This window comes from Neoarius graeffei, chromosome 21, assembly GCF_027579695.1.
Source record: "Neoarius graeffei isolate fNeoGra1 chromosome 21, fNeoGra1.pri, whole genome shotgun sequence".
NCBI lineage: Eukaryota > Metazoa > Chordata > Actinopteri > Siluriformes > Ariidae > Neoarius > Neoarius graeffei.
Genome location: NC_083589.1, coordinates 15956853 through 15976193, shown reverse-complemented (window position 1 = coordinate 15976193; position 19341 = coordinate 15956853). Strand labels below are relative to the sequence as shown.

General features: G+C 41.0%; 2 protein-coding genes and 1 long non-coding RNA gene across 3 annotated transcripts in view; all 3 read right to left on the bottom strand.

Moving 5' to 3' along the window:
- Nucleotides 1-3538, bottom strand: part of LOC132869540 (actin nucleation-promoting factor WASL-like) — a 123873-nt gene extending 120335 nt beyond the window's left edge. Inside the window, exon 1 of the mRNA XM_060902752.1 lies at nt 3018-3538. Within this exon, the coding sequence (XP_060758735.1) occupies nt 3018-3125 (108 nt within the window). The 5' untranslated portion in view covers nt 3126-3538. The remainder of the gene's footprint in view (nt 1-3017) is intronic.
- A 1615-nt stretch (nt 3539-5153) lies between these two features.
- LOC132869539 (uncharacterized) lies at nt 5154-12660 on the bottom strand. Its single transcript, XM_060902751.1, has 2 exons — nt 12129-12660; nt 5154-10721 (listed from the first exon to the last, which is right to left on the bottom strand). The coding sequence occupies exon 2, from the start codon at nt 8656-8658 to the stop codon at nt 7639-7641; it is 1020 nt and encodes a 339-aa protein (XP_060758734.1). The 5' UTR covers nt 8659-10721; nt 12129-12660; the 3' UTR covers nt 5154-7638.
- A 1604-nt stretch (nt 12661-14264) lies between these two features.
- On the bottom strand, nt 14265-18940 carry LOC132869538 (uncharacterized). Its single transcript, XR_009650982.1, has 2 exons — nt 17839-18940; nt 14265-15557 (listed from the first exon to the last, which is right to left on the bottom strand). It is a non-coding gene; the product is annotated as an uncharacterized LOC132869538 (long non-coding RNA).
- Between the last annotated feature and the right edge of the window lie 401 nt (nt 18941-19341).

The window sequence follows — 19341 nt, the reverse complement described above, 5'->3', positions numbered from 1 at the left end:
CAATTATAGACAACAACAAAAAAAAAAGGCCACCAAATAGGGGTCAGGATGTCATTCCAGTGGTGTAGCAGCCACAGTTCCACCAAAAGGTGCACGAAAACAAGTCCCACACTGCCAGCACAGCCACCGTGACGCCACCGTGACCAGCAACATCACTCGAACACCAAGCCATGGATCCACAAAGCGAGCACAGAAGCACTGCCATGCAGAGCGCTGGTGTGTCCCAAACCGCTTGCGCAGCCACTGCGCCGCCGCCGAACAACATCGCTCAGAACATCATGCCAAGCATTAAATTGTAGGCCTTTTTTCTGGATGGACTGGAACCAATCCCAGATGACATTGGGTGAGAGGCAGGGTACACCCTACACAGGTCACCAGTCTTTCACAAAGAGACAGACAGACAGACAGACATTCACACTCACATTAATACCCATGAGCAATTTAGAGTAAGCTGGAGGAAATCGGAGCACCTGGAGGAAACCCACACAGGCATGAGGCATGAAAACTCCACACAGAAAGCCCCCAGTTGATCAGCAGGTTTGAACCAAGAACCTTCTTGCTGTGAGGTGACAGTGTTAACAACTGCCCCACCATGCTGCCCAGACAACTATCATAGATAAGTTTTTTTTTTTATTTCAGTAGCATCCCTAATAAATATACAGTAATTCACTTAAATACTTATTGATTTTTTTTAAAAAACCTCGTTTTTCCATAACAGAAAGCGAGAGTACTGCATCATCACATCTTTCAAGCAGAGAGCTCAAAACACCTGCTTATCTGTCAATCATTCCAGATTCAAATGGTGTTTGGCTTATCTGCTGCTTTTAATTGGGGAAAGACTTCTACTGGGTGGCATGGTGGTGTAGTAGTTAGCATTGTCGCCTCACAGCAGGAAGGTTCTGGGTTCGAGCCCAGCAGCTGACGGGGGCCTTTCTGTGTGGAGTTTGCATGTTCTCCCCATGTCTGCTCCGTTTTCCCCCACAGTTCAAAGACATGTGGTTAGGTTAACATAGGGTGGCCTTAGGCTGAAGTGCCCCTGCAAAGCACCTAACCCCCCACTGCTCCCTGGGCACTGTAGCATAGCTGCCCACTGCTCTGGGTATGTATGTGTTCATTGCCTCAGATGGGTTAAATGCAGAAAGGAATTTCACTGTACTTAAGTCTTCTTCTTCTTTTGGCATATTCTTCTGTTCCACTGTTAAAACATGACGCTCCTAGGCAAAATAATTTTTGGGGGGCATTTCCATATTTTCCCAGGTTGAATACTTCTGTTCTATAGTGTAAAGCATAACTGGAGCTAATTTTGTACATTATGTTGTATACTTGATAACAGCCCATAAGTTCAGCACGCAATTCAAAGCCTCAATTCATTTTTGGGCAAATGTATTAACTGAAAATCTGTGGCTATTTCTTTAGCAGCACACATGATCCAAATCCTTGTGAAACCTTTCAACTGTGGTAATTTAAAAAACACCAAACCCTGGGGCATCGAGAAGAAGACTTTTACTAAGTTGATTGCCATTTTCCAGCCACAGGTGTTAGTGAGTCCATCACAGCACTTCCTGTAGCTCTGCTGATGCTGCAGTGTAGCCTCATTCTTATTCCTCACCCTAATTGCCAAAAAAAAAAAGCCATTTGCTCTACCACAAGGATCAAAGACTCTTAAGAACTCATCATTTCCTTCTTGATCATGTAACAATAAGGGTACTGATGATAAAAGTCATTGATTATTTACAGGAAAAAAGGAAGTAAAACAAAGGGCTTCATAGTGCTCTGCTGATCATGGCAGCAAAATGGACATATCGTCATGAATCAAAAACATTCTTTCGTCTCTTTGTTTAATTTTTTTTTAACAAAATTAACTTAGCCATTGTTTTAAACTTGCATAGAATTCAAGCAGAATTTTAAAAAAGACAGACAGACATGAATATAGCATGCTTTAGCATTGAATGTTCTGTTATGCACTTAAATGAATTACTGCATGACTCCAAGTCTACTTCTCTGAACTTTGTCCTGATTGATGAGGAAGTTTCTCTACTTCTACTGTTCCTAGAACAGTCACATATACCTGCCTAAGCACAGCACAGGTAATTCAGTGGAATGAGGAAGTGCAGCCCAATCTGGATCTGATGCAAGTGTGACCTAAAAGTCACTTGTCAGGGCAGGGTCCTACAGACTACATAAAAGGTTTAATAAAATTTACAAGCTATACGAGCTTAGGTGGAAAATGAAGAAGTATGTTAGATACTTTTTTTAAGTTACAGATCAGGGGAAGATGTTGGAATACTGAAGTTTATGGTGCACAGGAAAGCAGTATACAGACTGCACATGCACAGTTTATGTATGAGATATTTCTGACCTAGCATTAAGAAAAATCTTCTGAGAAACCAACCACTTAAACGAACAAGTCATGGGCTAATATTGAGCACTGGCTCTGCACAATGATTTAGTTATGTTTACCTGTATTAAATTAATATGTTTTACTTACACACACACACGATTATAAACCCACTCATCTCTTCGGACGTGGTCTTTAACTCCATGTCTCCCACAATCCACCCTTGTGCTTTACTTTATTTACACCTGAAGGAGGCTAAAGGCGTTAGGATGGTGTATGTGATACACGCAGGTAGCATAGGTGTGTTTTGGAGAAATTAGTAAAACCATGAGATATAATTTTCCAGACGATATATATATTTTAACTGAAGCTTAGGACAAAAAAAAGTCCCACGACAAGGATATAACTAAAACTATAATAAATAGTTATTAAAGTAAAAAAAAAAAAAAGCTATCTAACCGAGTTGCTCCGTCCCTGTCAAAAATGCCAGACTTTCACGAGGCCCTGAAACTAACTAGAAATTTTCTTGGTGTAACCTTGATAAGGCTCATAAACTTCCTGTCGTGGTGGAACAGCTAAATTACTGCTGTGGATAAAATGTTACAATATTATTAGTAATTTGTAACAAGCGCTTGACAAAGCGCCAGCAAGAAATAAAGAGAAATTGTTACAAACTTACAGTGCATTTTCTGCCCAGGTGAGCAAACAGCGCATCGTTCTGCTGCCCTGAGAGCAGCCTGGAGCCCACATGAGGATCTCTCCTCTGCTGTAGCGGCTGTCCGCTCATTTTCCTTAGTCTCCACTTGAAATCCCGAAATCACAGCGGGAAAAAATATAATCGTACAAATACAATCTAATCATTGACTCAATCACCGCGACCTGCAGTCAGATTTCATTTCTAGGTCTATTTTATTCAGAGCACAATTAAAAAAGTTATGTAAGCTCCAGAAACCTAGTTATTTTCTCCCATAGGGTCCCGGTTCTCTGTAAATTTTGTAGATCTCTCAAGACTCGGAACTTATCCCAACTCCACTCAAGCCAAAAACAACATGGCTCCGACGGAGAGCCAGCACTATCACACAACTAGAATAATAAACTACGTACGAAATGAAAAGAGGTACAAGTCATATGTTACGGGCTGTTCCACACATACGATTAAAGTCACACACACATGTACTTCCGTAAACTGAACGCGTTGGTCAAAAGTTAGGATAGTGGGCGGAACCAAGTGAGTCAACCCGGAATGACGCGTGAATGTCAATTACCCGGAGAAATCACAGAGCAAAGCGTTCAGTTCACGACCTGTCTCTCCTAATGCTCACCGTACTACACTAGAAGACTTTGAAAAGACTCTGGAAAGGTTTTTAAAAGGCTAAAGTCTGACACACATCTAAAGACAAGATGCCATTAACACAGACTATGACTTTGCAAAATCTGGGGTTTTGCAGGGTTACTATTTGCAAGACTGTAACTAGATTCCTTTTGAAATGATTTCCCATCATGCACCTAGTGGAAATTTACAAGAAGAGGAACTGTTGAGTATTAATGAGCAAGAAAGAGAAGCAACTTTTGGTCATATCTGCCCTTATGTGTGCAATGGCTTCTTAATTGTTGATAATGGAACTATAGGCAGAAAGATCGTACAGCAGCAGTAGCAACTCATGTAAAACATGTGAGACTGGATATGACGTATAATTCACGAGGTGGAAAGTCTATTGTAAAAAGCCCAAGCTGAAACATGAGCTAGTTTGCAACATGGCACCAGTTGAGTTGCATCACATCTATGTTGAGAGAGTTCTCTTCCTGTTTATGAACATTTGTTCAATTATACTGTATCGGTTTTCTTTGCTTGTTTTGAGTTTGCCGCCAGTATATTTACATTGAGGCAGTATGAGTACTTCCATCGCAATATCACTACATCATTTACATCACTGCCAGCAACATCATGATGGTCACAACATGTAAATCTGATGGTTCAAATTCACGCTGGAGTTGTGGCAAAAGATTTCCGTAAAAGTTACTAGGTCTCCAGGGGATAGATTCACATTTTGACTTTGGCATTCCCACAGAACACCATTACAGCATAACAACAGCAAAAATATAGGGTTTTCAGTGTGAGTGGGAATGGGGTATTATATGGGGTATTATTGCACCTAGTGGTCGGAAATGGAAATTGTTTTAATCACTATCAGAGATCCATGTGGGCAGGATTTTTCCTTCCCCGTGCTTGCTCTCAAAACAATGGCAGTGGAGGATAACAGACAGATACACAGATTCCAGATTGGGCTAGTTACCTCCGCCAAGGAGGTTATGTTTTCGGTAGCGTTGGTTTGTTTGTCTGTTAGCAACATTACGGAAAAAGTTATGAACGGATTGCTCTGAAATTTTTCCAGAGGTGTGATGACACAAGTAACAATCCATTAAATTTTGGCGGTGATCCGGATCACCTTCTGGATCCCGGATCTTTTTAAAGGATTCTTGGCGGAGGTCTGCGCTCTCCGAGAGCTTTTCTAGTTTCACATTCTCTGTGGCCTCAGAGATCTTATTTTATTGCAAATAATCTAAATTAAATCTTCAAAATTCTGCAAAATGGAAAAGTACTAATGCAGTGTGTCTATAATGTACATAACCATTTCTATAAAGATTCACCCAAATTCTATTTTTGTGAAGATTGGGAAAGGGAAAAGCGATTATGAATGAATGAGCCCTTTATTGTCACTTAGTCACAAGTACCAGCGAAATTAGCCGTCAACCCGTCCGTGCATATACACATACATGCAATTGACACAGGGGGAGTAGACAGGACAGGAAGACAGGGATTTCATTTCATTTATTTGATTAGGACATTGCACATTAATCAATACATCAGTAAAAAACATCAATATAAATATGCCAGAGTTAGCATAATTGCTAAATTTCATCCGTTGTCCTAAGGCAGGTATCATAAGCCAAACAACAATAAAACAAACAATACAACATCACAGAACATGCAGACATTATACTCATACATCACAAACACAAAATACATATAAAAGTACAGAAAGTAAAACCAAGTTCACAATATACACCTGGAAATTAAGGTCATTAATGGGAGCAGGTCTGACTTATCTTCAGCCACTGTTTAAGGGTCATTTTGAAGGTGTTGATGTTGTCACACAGTCTGATATGAGCTGGCAGTGTATTCCAGGACTGCGTTCCTCTAATGGACACCACCATTTGGCTGAATTTAGTTCTACGCCATTTGACTTCACAGTCCCCTTTTGTCAGTGCTCTTGTGTTTACTCGTGAAGATTTTTTCTTTATGAAATCCTGTAATGGTGGAGGGGCTAGTCCATTCAAAACCTTAAAAATGAGACAGACATCTAAAAACAACTGGTAACTATCAAAGTCCAATATTTGGTATTTCTTAACAATGTTACAGTGGTGGTGATATATGGGCTTGTTATCAAGAACTTTAAGTGTTCTCTTGAAGAGAGAATTAATTGGTTTTAAAATGTTCTCTGCTGTGTGTGACCATGTAGTGTAACAGTAGGAAATGTGAGTAAATATCATTGCATGCATATAGGTCTCCATGGGTAGGAAAGGTCTTGTGTTTAAAATTAGATAAACTAGCTTTAACTTTATGTATTACTTTTTTAACATGTTGCTTAAAATTAAGAGAAGAGTCAAAGGTATTTTAAGATATTTAAAATGATCAAGATATTTAAAATGATCAACCACATCAAGTCTCTCTCCATCTACCATAACTGATGGTTGCTGCCCCCCTGTTGGTTGTCGTGAAAAAAACATACAGGTTTTTTTTGTATTCAGATGTAGGCAGCAGTTTTGGAGCCAATGGGACACCGGCACCATGGCTCCTGAGAGTCTTGTAGCAGCTTCTTGCATAGAGTTTGCATGACAGTATAGTACAGTGTCATCAGCATATAGTTGTATTTTTATGTTTCTACAGACATCAGGTAGATCATTGACATACAAGCTAAATAAAACAGGACCCAGTATTGAGCCCTGCGGAACTCCAGCAGAACAAGTGAGGTATGAAGACAATGAGTCACCAATTTGAACTGCCTGTTTTCTGTCTGACAAGTATGACTTCATCCAACAGAGGGCGCTATTTGAGAAATTGAAATATGTTAAATTTTGCAATAAGCAAATCATGATTGTGTCAAAAGCACGTTTTAAATCAAGAAATACGCTGGCAACATAGCCACCCTGATCCAACATGCTCTTTAAGTTTTCTAGGAAATAGCAGGTAGCTGTCTCTGTGGAATGGAATTTCCTAAACCCAAATTGCATTGGATGGAGAGTGGCATAACCTTTATTTAAATGTTCTGTCAGTTTTGTAGTGACCCATCTCTCCGCTACTTTGGAAATGATGGGTAAAATACTTATTGGTCGGTAGTTCTCAGATTTAGTCTTGTCCCCCAACTTAAAGACTGGGGTGACCCTAGCAATCTTCCATGTTGATGGTACTATACCATGCTTTATGGATAGATTTACAAGATGTGCAATTGGGTCAGCAAGCGCCTCCTTGTGGGTCTTTAAAAAATCACTAGTAAGACCAAATGTGTCTTTGGCCTTTGAACTTTTAAAAGATATTATTTTTATTACCTCTGGGACAGTTACTTCTTCTATGATAAATACTGGTTTACTTGCATCAACAGGATTATGAGGAATGTGTGAGCATTTTAAGTGTTTTGTGAGTTCCTGTATTGACTCAATAAAAAATCTGTTAAGGTCATTCACAATGATGTCTAGGTTGTCGGTTAGCTTACCATGTACTTGGAGTTGTAAATCACTAAGATAATTAGAGTTGTCCCTTCCCAATAGCTTATTTAGATTGTTCCATATTAGCTTTCCATTACCATTTGCCTCTTTGTCTCAATGTAAAATTCTGCTTTTGATTTACGGGTCATCCTTAGGACTTTATTTCATAATGATGTGAAGATCTGTCTGTCACTCGTAGTTTTTGTTTTAAGAGATTGCTTTAAAGCACTATCTCTACTTTTCATTAATTTTAAAATCTCACTATTCAGCCAAGGCAGATTATTTCTCTGTTTCTTAGATTTACCTTTTTTTTGTAAAAATGTGTTATAATGGCCTCACAGCAAGAAGGTCCTGGGTTCGAGCCCCAGGGCCGGCGAGGGCCTTTCTGTGCGGAGTTTGCATGTTCTCCCCGTGTCCGCGTGGGTTTCCTCCGGGTGCTCCGGTTTCCCCCACAGTCCAAAGACATGCAGGTTAGGTTAACTGGTGACTCTAAATTGACTGTAGGTGTGAATGTGAGTGTGAATGGTTGTCTGTGTCTATGTGTCAGCCCTGTGATGACCTGGCGACTTGTCCAGGGTGTACCCCGCCTTTCGCCCGTAGTCAGCTGGGATAGGCTCCAGCTTGCCTGCGACCCTGTAGAAGGATAAAGCGGCTAGAGATAATGTGTGTGTGTGTGTTATAATGGCATTGACTTTCTTGATAAAACTATCTGAGCTAGTCTCAATGTTGTTATTTTCAAGAATATTAGACCAATCTGTGGGTTTTATCTCCTCCTTCAGGATATGCTGTTGGCCTTTGGGTATGAAATAGTAATCATGACCCCTGGTAGATGCTGCTAAGTACTTCCTTGAAATTTTCCTCGTACACAGAATAAAATTGTGGTCTGACAGACCATATAGTAGATTAAAAGTCTTAGAGATCCTGTCTGGTTTGTTAGTAAATATTAGATCAATCATTGTTTTTGACGTATTTGTTATTTTTGTTGGTCCTTTTATAATTTGTGTCATATTGAATTTATCCATAAGTTGTTTAATTTTCTTTCGGTCTGACTTGATGTCCCAGTTGATGTTAAAGTCACCAAGTAATATGATTTCCTTATTAGAATTGCAATGATTTAAAACTGTTTGCAGATGATCACAAAATACATCTTTTGCAGAGGGAGGTCGATACACACAAATTACAATAAAAGACATTGCAGAGCAAAGTGAAATATTAAGACCAATATATTCAGCTTTGACTTCAATAGGCCAACTTAATAGCTCACACTTAAACTTTTCTCTTACATAAATCAATACTCCCCCACCTTTCCCTGATTCCCTATCTTTTCTGAACACATTATACCCTGGAATACTAATAGCTGCTGTAGATGACGAATGTGTCAACCAACTTTCAGATACTCCAAGTATATCAATATTCGACTCACTTAATAAATGTTCTATTTGCTCTGTTTTGTTGACAATACTTCGAATGTTAATATGGCCCACCAAAATTCCCTTTGGCTTAGATCGGGAGTCCCAGATGATTTTGGCATTATTAAGGATTTGAAAGAAGTGCATTTTCTTTTGTTTCTTAATTGCTGGATTAAGCGAATGTAAAGTTTTCTTTGTTGAAGGAAACTCAGTTACCTCAGGTAGCTGCAGTTGTAAACATGATCCTTGATGCAGTGGTTGCTGCTCAGTTCGGTCACGTAACGGAGGTAACTGCTCAGTCTGATGTAATGGGAGCCCAGCTGGATGTTGTGGGAGCCCAGCTGGATGTTGTGGTAGCCCAGCTGGATGTTGTGGTAGCCCAGCTGGATGTTGTGGTGGCCCAGCTGGATGTTGTGGTGGCCCAGCTGGATGTTGTGGTGGCCCAGCTGGATGTTGTGGTGGCCCAGCTGGATGTTGAGGTGACCCAGCTGGATGTTGAGGTGACCCAGCTGGATGTGGTGAGAGCCAGGCCTGTTGTGATGGTAGCCCAGCCAGTGTTGATGAAAGCCCAGTTGGCAGTGGTGGGAAGTGTGGCTGTGACTCTGCTCGCAATAGTAGAGACCCAGGTAGTTGTGGTGGTGGCCCAGGTGGTTGTGATGTTAGCTGGGTCTGATGTGGTAGTAGCCCAGTCAGTGGTGTAGAAGGCCCACTAGTTGTGGTGGAAACCCAGTTTGTAGTCGAGTCTGTCGTAGCTGTTGCTCTGTTAGCAGTGGAGGCTCAGCAAGATTTGGTGATAGCCCAGCTGATTGGGCTGTTAGCCAGGCCAGGCGTAATAGTAGCCCAGCCAATGGTGGTGAAGGCCCAGTTAGCAGAGGTAAAAGACCTGCAAGCTGTGGTGGAGACCCAGTACAAAGTCGAGCCTGATGTAGCTGTAGCTCCGTTTGCAGAGATGAATGCCCAGCTAGATGTGGTGTTAACTCAGCTGGTTTTGTGTTTGGCCAGGCATAATATGATGGTAGCCCAGCCAGTGGTGGTGAAGGCCCAGTTAGCAGAGGTAAAAGACCTGCAAGCTGTGGTGGAGACCCAGTACAAAGTCGAGTCTGATGTAGCTGTAGCTCCGTTTGCAGAGATGAATGCCCAGCTAGATGTGGTGTTAACCCAGCTGGTTTTGTGTTTGGCCAGGCATAATATGATGGTAGCCCAGCCAGTGGTGGTGAAGGCCCAGTTAGCAGTAGTGGGAGGCCTGTTAGCTGTGGTAAGTGCCCAGCTAGCAGTCCAGCCTGGTATAGCTGTAGCTCTTCTAACAATAGTGGCCCAGTTAGTTAGAGTACTGCATCATCACATCTTTCAAGCAGAGAGCTCAAAACACCTGCTTATCTGTCAATCATTCCAGATTCAAATGGTGTTTGGCTTATCTGCTGCTTTTAATTGGGGAAAGACTTCTACTGGGTGGCATGGTGGTGTAGTAGTTAGCATTGTCGCCTCACAGCAGGAAGGTTCTGGGTTCGAGCCCAGCAGCTGACGGGGGCCTTTCTGTGTGGAGTTTGCATGTTCTCCCCATGTCTGCTCCGTTTTCCCCCACAGTTCAAAGACATGTGGTTAGGTTAACATAGGGTGGCCTTAGGCTGAAGTGCCCCTGCAAAGCACCTAACCCCCCACTGCTCCCTGGGCACTGTAGCATAGCTGCCCACTGCTCTGGGTATGTATGTGTTCATTGCCTCAGATGGGTTAAATGCAGAAAGGAATTTCACTGTACTTAAGTCTTCTTCTTCTTTTGGCATATTCTTCTGTTCCACTGTTAAAACATGACGCTCCTAGGCAAAATAATTTTTGGGGGGCATTTCCATATTTTCCCAGGTTGAATACTTCTGTTCTATAGTGTAAAGCATAACTGGAGCTAATTTTGTACATTATGTTGTATACTTGATAACAGCCCATAAGTTCAGCACGCAATTCAAAGCCTCAATTCATTTTTGGGCAAATGTATTAACTGAAAATCTGTGGCTATTTCTTTAGCAGCACACATGATCCAAATCCTTGTGAAACCTTTCAACTGTGGTAATTTAAAAAACACCAAACCCTGGGGCATCGAGAAGAAGACTTTTACTAAGTTGATTGCCATTTTCCAGCCACAGGTGTTAGTGAGTCCATCACAGCACTTCCTGTAGCTCTGCTGATGCTGCAGTGTAGCCTCATTCTTATTCCTCACCCTAATTGCCAAAAAAAAAAAGCCATTTGCTCTACCACAAGGATCAAAGACTCTTAAGAACTCATCATTTCCTTCTTGATCATGTAACAATAAGGGTACTGATGATAAAAGTCATTGATTATTTACAGGAAAAAAGGAAGTAAAACAAAGGGCTTCATAGTGCTCTGCTGATCATGGCAGCAAAATGGACATATCGTCATGAATCAAAAACATTCTTTCGTCTCTTTGTTTAATTTTTTTTTAACAAAATTAACTTAGCCATTGTTTTAAACTTGCATAGAATTCAAGCAGAATTTTAAAAAAGACAGACAGACATGAATATAGCATGCTTTAGCATTGAATGTTCTGTTATGCACTTAAATGAATTACTGCATGACTCCAAGTCTACTTCTCTGAACTTTGTCCTGATTGATGAGGAAGTTTCTCTACTTCTACTGTTCCTAGAACAGTCACATATACCTGCCTAAGCACAGCACAGGTAATTCAGTGGAATGAGGAAGTGCAGCCCAATCTGGATCTGATGCAAGTGTGACCTAAAAGTCACTTGTCAGGGCAGGGTCCTACAGACTACATAAAAGGTTTAATAAAATTTACAAGCTATACGAGCTTAGGTGGAAAATGAAGAAGTATGTTAGATACTTTTTTTAAGTTACAGATCAGGGGAAGATGTTGGAATACTGAAGTTTATGGTGCACAGGAAAGCAGTATACAGACTGCACATGCACAGTTTATGTATGAGATATTTCTGACCTAGCATTAAGAAAAATCTTCTGAGAAACCAACCACTTAAACGAACAAGTCATGGGCTAATATTGAGCACTGGCTCTGCACAATGATTTAGTTATGTTTACCTGTATTAAATTAATATGTTTTACTTACACACACACACGATTATAAACCCACTCATCTCTTCGGACGTGGTCTTTAACTCCATGTCTCCCACAATCCACCCTTGTGCTTTACTTTATTTACACCTGAAGGAGGCTAAAGGCGTTAGGATGGTGTATGTGATACACGCAGGTAGCATAGGTGTGTTTTGGAGAAATTAGTAAAACCATGAGATATAATTTTCCAGACGATATATATATTTTAACTGAAGCTTAGGACAAAAAAAAGTCCCACGACAAGGATATAACTAAAACTATAATAAATAGTTATTAAAGTAAAAAAAAAAAAAAGCTATCTAACCGAGTTGCTCCGTCCCTGTCAAAAATGCCAGACTTTCACGAGGCCCTGAAACTAACTAGAAATTTTCTTGGTGTAACCTTGATAAGGCTCATAAACTTCCTGTCGTGGTGGAACAGCTAAATTACTGCTGTGGATAAAATGTTACAATATTATTAGTAATTTGTAACAAGCGCTTGACAAAGCGCCAGCAAGAAATAAAGAGAAATTGTTACAAACTTACAGTGCATTTTCTGCCCAGGTGAGCAAACAGCGCATCGTTCTGCTGCCCTGAGAGCAGCCTGGAGCCCACATGAGGATCTCTCCTCTGCTGTAGCGGCTGTCCGCTCATTTTCCTTAGTCTCCACTTGAAATCCCGAAATCACAGCGGGAAAAAATATAATCGTACAAATACAATCTAATCATTGACTCAATCACCGCGACCTGCAGTCAGATTTCATTTCTAGGTCTATTTTATTCAGAGCACAATTAAAAAAGTTATGTAAGCTCCAGAAACCTAGTTATTTTCTCCCATAGGGTCCCGGTTCTCTGTAAATTTTGTAGATCTCTCAAGACTCGGAACTTATCCCAACTCCACTCAAGCCAAAAACAACATGGCTCCGACGGAGAGCCAGCACTATCACACAACTAGAATAATAAACTACGTACGAAATGAAAAGAGGTACAAGTCATATGTTACGGGCTGTTCCACACATACGATTAAAGTCACACACACATGTACTTCCGTAAACTGAACGCGTTGGTCAAAAGTTAGGATAGTGGGCGGAACCAAGTGAGTCAACCCGGAATGACGCGTGAATGTCAATTACCCGGAGAAATCACAGAGCAAAGCGTTCAGTTCACGACCTGTCTCTCCTAATGCTCACCGTACTACACTAGAAGACTTTGAAAAGACTCTGGAAAGGTTTTTAAAAGGCTAAAGTCTGACACACATCTAAAGACAAGATGCCATTAACACAGACTATGACTTTGCAAAATCTGGGGTTTTGCAGGGTTACTATTTGCAAGACTGTAACTAGATTCCTTTTGAAATGATTTCCCATCATGCACCTAGTGGAAATTTACAAGAAGAGGAACTGTTGAGTATTAATGAGCAAGAAAGAGAAGCAACTTTTGGTCATATCTGCCCTTATGTGTGCAATGGCTTCTTAATTGTTGATAATGGAACTATAGGCAGAAAGATCGTACAGCAGCAGTAGCAACTCATGTAAAACATGTGAGACTGGATATGACGTATAATTCACGAGGTGGAAAGTCTATTGTAAAAAGCCCAAGCTGAAACATGAGCTAGTTTGCAACATGGCACCAGTTGAGTTGCATCACATCTATGTTGAGAGAGTTCTCTTCCTGTTTATGAACATTTGTTCAATTATACTGTATCGGTTTTCTTTGCTTGTTTTGAGTTTGCCGCCAGTATATTTACATTGAGGCAGTATGAGTACTTCCATCGCAATATCACTACATCATTTACATCACTGCCAGCAACATCATGATGGTCACAACATGTAAATCTGATGGTTCAAATTCACGCTGGAGTTGTGGCAAAAGATTTCCGTAAAAGTTACTAGGTCTCCAGGGGATAGATTCACATTTTGACTTTGGCATTCCCACAGAACACCATTACAGCATAACAACAGCAAAAATATAGGGTTTTCAGTGTGAGTGGGAATGGGGTATTATATGGGGTATTATTGCACCTAGTGGTCGGAAATGGAAATTGTTTTAATCACTATCAGAGATCCATGTGGGCAGGATTTTTCCTTCCCCGTGCTTGCTCTCAAAACAATGGCAGTGGAGGATAACAGACAGATACACAGATTCCAGATTGGGCTAGTTACCTCCGCCAAGGAGGTTATGTTTTCGGTAGCGTTGGTTTGTTTGTCTGTTAGCAACATTACGGAAAAAGTTATGAACGGATTGCTCTGAAATTTTTCCAGAGGTGTGATGACACAAGTAACAATCCATTAAATTTTGGCGGTGATCCGGATCACCTTCTGGATCCCGGATCTTTTTAAAGGATTCTTGGCGGAGGTCTGCGCTCTCCGAGAGCTTTTCTAGTTTCACATTCTCTGTGGCCTCAGAGATCTTATTTTATTGCAAATAATCTAAATTAAATCTTCAAAATTCTGCAAAATGGAAAAGTACTAATGCAGTGTGTCTATAATGTACATAACCATTTCTATAAAGATTCACCCAAATTCTATTTTTGTGAAGATTGGGAAAGGGAAAAGCGATTATGAATGAATGAGCCCTTTATTGTCACTTAGTCACAAGTACCAGCGAAATTAGCCGTCAACCCGTCCGTGCATATACACATACATGCAATTGACACAGGGGGAGTAGACAGGACAGGAAGACAGGGATTTCATTTCATTTATTTGATTAGGACATTGCACATTAATCAATACATCAGTAAAAAACATCAATATAAATATGCCAGAGTTAGCATAATTGCTAAATTTCATCCGTTGTCCTAAGGCAGGTATCATAAGCCAAACAACAATAAAACAAACAATACAACATCACAGAACATGCAGACATTATACTCATACATCACAAACACAAAATACATATAAAAGTACAGAAAGTAAAACCAAGTTCACAATATACACCTGGAAATTAAGGTCATTAATGGGAGCAGGTCTGACTTATCTTCAGCCACTGTTTAAGGGTCATTTTGAAGGTGTTGATGTTGTCACACAGTCTGATATGAGCTGGCAGTGTATTCCAGGACTGCGTTCCTCTAATGGACACCACCATTTGGCTGAATTTAGTTCTACGCCATTTGACTTCACAGTCCCCTTTTGTCAGTGCTCTTGTGTTTACTCGTGAAGATTTTTTCTTTATGAAATCCTGTAATGGTGGAGGGGCTAGTCCATTCAAAACCTTAAAAATGAGACAGACATCTAAAAACAACTGGTAACTATCAAAGTCCAATATTTGGTATTTCTTAACAATGTTACAGTGGTGGTGATATATGGGCTTGTTATCAAGAACTTTAAGTGTTCTCTTGAAGAGAGAATTAATTGGTTTTAAAATGTTCTCTGCTGTGTGTGACCATGTAGTGTAACAGTAGGAAATGTGAGTAAATATCATTGCATGCATATAGGTCTCCATGGGTAGGAAAGGTCTTGTGTTTAAAATTAGATAAACTAGCTTTAACTTTATGTATTACTTTTTTAACATGTTGCTTAAAATTAAGAGAAGAGTCAAAGGTATTTTAAGATATTTAAAATGATCAAGATATTTAAAATGATCAACCACATCAAGTCTCTCTCCATCTACCATAACTGATGGTTGCTGCCCCCCTGTTGGTTGTCGTGAAAAAAACATACAGGTTTTTTTTGTATTCAGATGTAGGCAGCAGTTTTGGAGCCAATGGGACACCGGCACCATGGCTCCTGAGAGTCTTGTAGCAGCTTCTTGCATAGAGTTTGCATGACAGTATAGTACAGTGTCATCAGCATATAGTTGTATTTTTATGTTTCTACAGACATCAGGTAGATCATTGACATACAAGCTAAATAAAACAGGACCCAGTATTGAGCCCTGCGGAACTCCAGCAGAACAAGTGAGGTATGAAGACAATGAGTCACCAATTTGAACTGCCTGTTTTCTGTCTGACAAGTATGACTTCATCCAACAGAGGGCGCTATTTGAGAAATTGAAATATGTTAAATTTTGCAATAAGCAAATCATGATTGTGTCAAAAGCACGTTTTAAATCAAGAAATACGCTGGCAACATAGCCACCCTGATCCAACATGCTCTTTAAGTTTTCTAGGAAATAGCAGGTAGCTGTCTCTGTGGAATGGAATTTCCTAAACCCAAATTGCATTGGATGGAGAGTGGCATAACCTTTATTTAAATGTTCTGTCAGTTTTGTAGTGACCCATCTCTCCGCTACTTTGGAAATGATGGGTAAAATACTTATTGGTCGGTAGTTCTCAGATTTAGTCTTGTCCCCCAACTTAAAGACTGGGGTGACCCTAGCAATCTTCCATGTTGATGGTACTATACCATGCTTTATGGATAGATTTACAAGATGTGCAATTGGGTCAGCAAGCGCCTCCTTGTGGGTCTTTAAAAAATCACTAGTAAGACCAAATGTGTCTTTGGCCTTTGAACTTTTAAAAGATATTATTTTTATTACCTCTGGGACAGTTACTTCTTCTATGATAAATACTGGTTTACTTGCATCAACAGGATTATGAGGAATGTGTGAGCATTTTAAGTGTTTTGTGAGTTCCTGTATTGACTCAATAAAAAATCTGTTAAGGTCATTCACAATGATGTCTAGGTTGTCGGTTAGCTTACCATGTACTTGGAGTTGTAAATCACTAAGATAATTAGAGTTGTCCCTTCCCAATAGCTTATTTAGATTGTTCCATATTAGCTTTCCATTACCATTTGCCTCTTTGTCTCAATGTAAAATTCTGCTTTTGATTTACGGGTCATCCTTAGGACTTTATTTCATAATGATGTGAAGATCTGTCTGTCACTCGTAGTTTTTGTTTTAAGAGATTGCTTTAAAGCACTATCTCTACTTTTCATTAATTTTAAAATCTCACTATTCAGCCAAGGCAGATTATTTCTCTGTTTCTTAGATTTACCTTTTTTTTGTAAAAATGTGTTATAATGGCCTCACAGCAAGAAGGTCCTGGGTTCGAGCCCCAGGGCCGGCGAGGGCCTTTCTGTGCGGAGTTTGCATGTTCTCCCCGTGTCCGCGTGGGTTTCCTCCGGGTGCTCCGGTTTCCCCCACAGTCCAAAGACATGCAGGTTAGGTTAACTGGTGACTCTAAATTGACTGTAGGTGTGAATGTGAGTGTGAATGGTTGTCTGTGTCTATGTGTCAGCCCTGTGATGACCTGGCGACTTGTCCAGGGTGTACCCCGCCTTTCGCCCGTAGTCAGCTGGGATAGGCTCCAGCTTGCCTGCGACCCTGTAGAAGGATAAAGCGGCTAGAGATAATGTGTGTGTGTGTGTTATAATGGCATTGACTTTCTTGATAAAACTATCTGAGCTAGTCTCAATGTTGTTATTTTCAAGAATATTAGACCAATCTGTGGGTTTTATCTCCTCCTTCAGGATATGCTGTTGGCCTTTGGGTATGAAATAGTAATCATGACCCCTGGTAGATGCTGCTAAGTACTTCCTTGAAATTTTCCTCGTACACAGAATAAAATTGTGGTCTGACAGACCATATAGTAGATTAAAAGTCTTAGAGATCCTGTCTGGTTTGTTAGTAAATATTAGATCAATCATTGTTTTTGACGTATTTGTTATTTTTGTTGGTCCTTTTATAATTTGTGTCATATTGAATTTATCCATAAGTTGTTTAATTTTCTTTCGGTCTGACTTGATGTCCCAGTTGATGTTAAAGTCACCAAGTAATATGATTTCCTTATTAGAATTGCAATGATTTAAAACTGTTTGCAGATGATCACAAAATACATCTTTTGCAGAGGGAGGTCGATACACACAAATTACAATAAAAGACATTGCAGAGCAAAGTGAAATATTAAGACCAATATATTCAGCTTTGACTTCAATAGGCCAACTTAATAGCTCACACTTAAACTTTTCTCTTACATAAATCAATACTCCCCCACCTTTCCCTGATTCCCTATCTTTTCTGAACACATTATACCCTGGAATACTAATAGCTGCTGTAGATGACGAATGTGTCAACCAACTTTCAGATACTCCAAGTATATCAATATTCGACTCACTTAATAAATGTTCTATTTGCTCTGTTTTGTTGACAATACTTCGAATGTTAATATGGCCCACCAAAATTCCCTTTGGCTTAGATCGGGAGTCCCAGATGATTTTGGCATTATTAAGGATTTGAAAGAAGTGCATTTTCTTTTGTTTCTTAATTGCTGGATTAAGCGAATGTAAAGTTTTCTTTGTTGAAGGAAACTCAGTTACCTCAGGTAGCTGCAGTTGTAAACATGATCCTTGATGCAGTGGTTGCTGCTCAGTTCGGTCACGTAACGGAGGTAACTGCTCAGTCTGATGTAATGGGAGCCCAGCTGGATGTTGTGGGAGCCCAGCTGGATGTTGTGGTAGCCCAGCTGGATGTTGTGGTAGCCCAGCTGGATGTTGTGGTGGCCCAGCTGGATGTTGTGGTGGCCCAGCTGGATGTTGTGGTGGCCCAGCTGGATGTTGTGGTGGCCCAGCTGGATGTTGAGGTGACCCAGCTGGATGTTGAGGTGACCCAGCTGGATGTGGTGAGAGCCAGGCCTGTTGTGATGGTAGCCCAGCCAGTGTTGATGAAAGCCCAGTTGGCAGTGGTGGGAAGTGTGGCTGTGACTCTGCTCGCAATAGTAGAGACCCAGGTAGTTGTGGTGGTGGCCCAGGTGGTTGTGATGTTAGCTGGGTCTGATGTGGTAGTAGCCCAGTCAGTGGTGTAGAAGGCCCACTAGTTGTGGTGGAAACCCAGTTTGTAGTCGAGTCTGTCGTAGCTGTTGCTCTGTTAGCAGTGGAGGCTCAGCAAGATTTGGTGATAGCCCAGCTGATTGGGCTGTTAGCCAGGCCAGGCGTAATAGTAGCCCAGCCAATGGTGGTGAAGGCCCAGTTAGCAGAGGTAAAAGACCTGCAAGCTGTGGTGGAGACCCAGTACAAAGTCGAGCCTGATGTAGCTGTAGCTCCGTTTGCAGAGATGAATGCCCAGCTAGATGTGGTGTTAACTCAGCTGGTTTTGTGTTTGGCCAGGCATAATATGATGGTAGCCCAGCCAGTGGTGGTGAAGGCCCAGTTAGCAGAGGTAAAAGACCTGCAAGCTGTGGTGGAGACCCAGTACAAAGTCGAGTCTGATGTAGCTGTAGCTCCGTTTGCAGAGATGAATGCCCAGCTAGATGTGGTGTTAACCCAGCTGGTTTTGTGTTTGGCCAGGCATAATATGATGGTAGCCCAGCCAGTGGTGGTGAAGGCCCAGTTAGCAGTAGTGGGAGGCCTGTTAGCTGTGGTAAGTGCCCAGCTAGCAGTCCAGCCTGGTATAGCTGTAGCTCTTCTAACAATAGTGGCCCAGTTAGTTTTAGTGGTGGCCCAGCTGGTGAAAGCCTGGCCTGGTGTAGTGAACGCCAGGCTAATGATGGTAGATGTCCAGCCAAGTATGGTGATGGGGCTAGCTATGGTAGCAGCCCAGGTAGCTCTGGCCTAGGCAGTTGTGATAGTAGGCCAATCAGCTGTGGTTGTGGCACATCCAAAAAATGTAAACAGAGAAACTGAGGTCCAGGATTTACTTCAACATCACCAGCCAGGAGCAATATCATCAGGAGATGAACAATTCCCCAAAAGGGATGAGTTGTAGTTGATTGTTCATCTTTACCTGGAGGTGGCCTAGCCTGGCCATGATGCAGTACTCTTGTGTACAAAGCAAGTTGGCTCTGCTTAGCTGGTAACAAAGTCAAGTTATCCACTTTTCTTGGA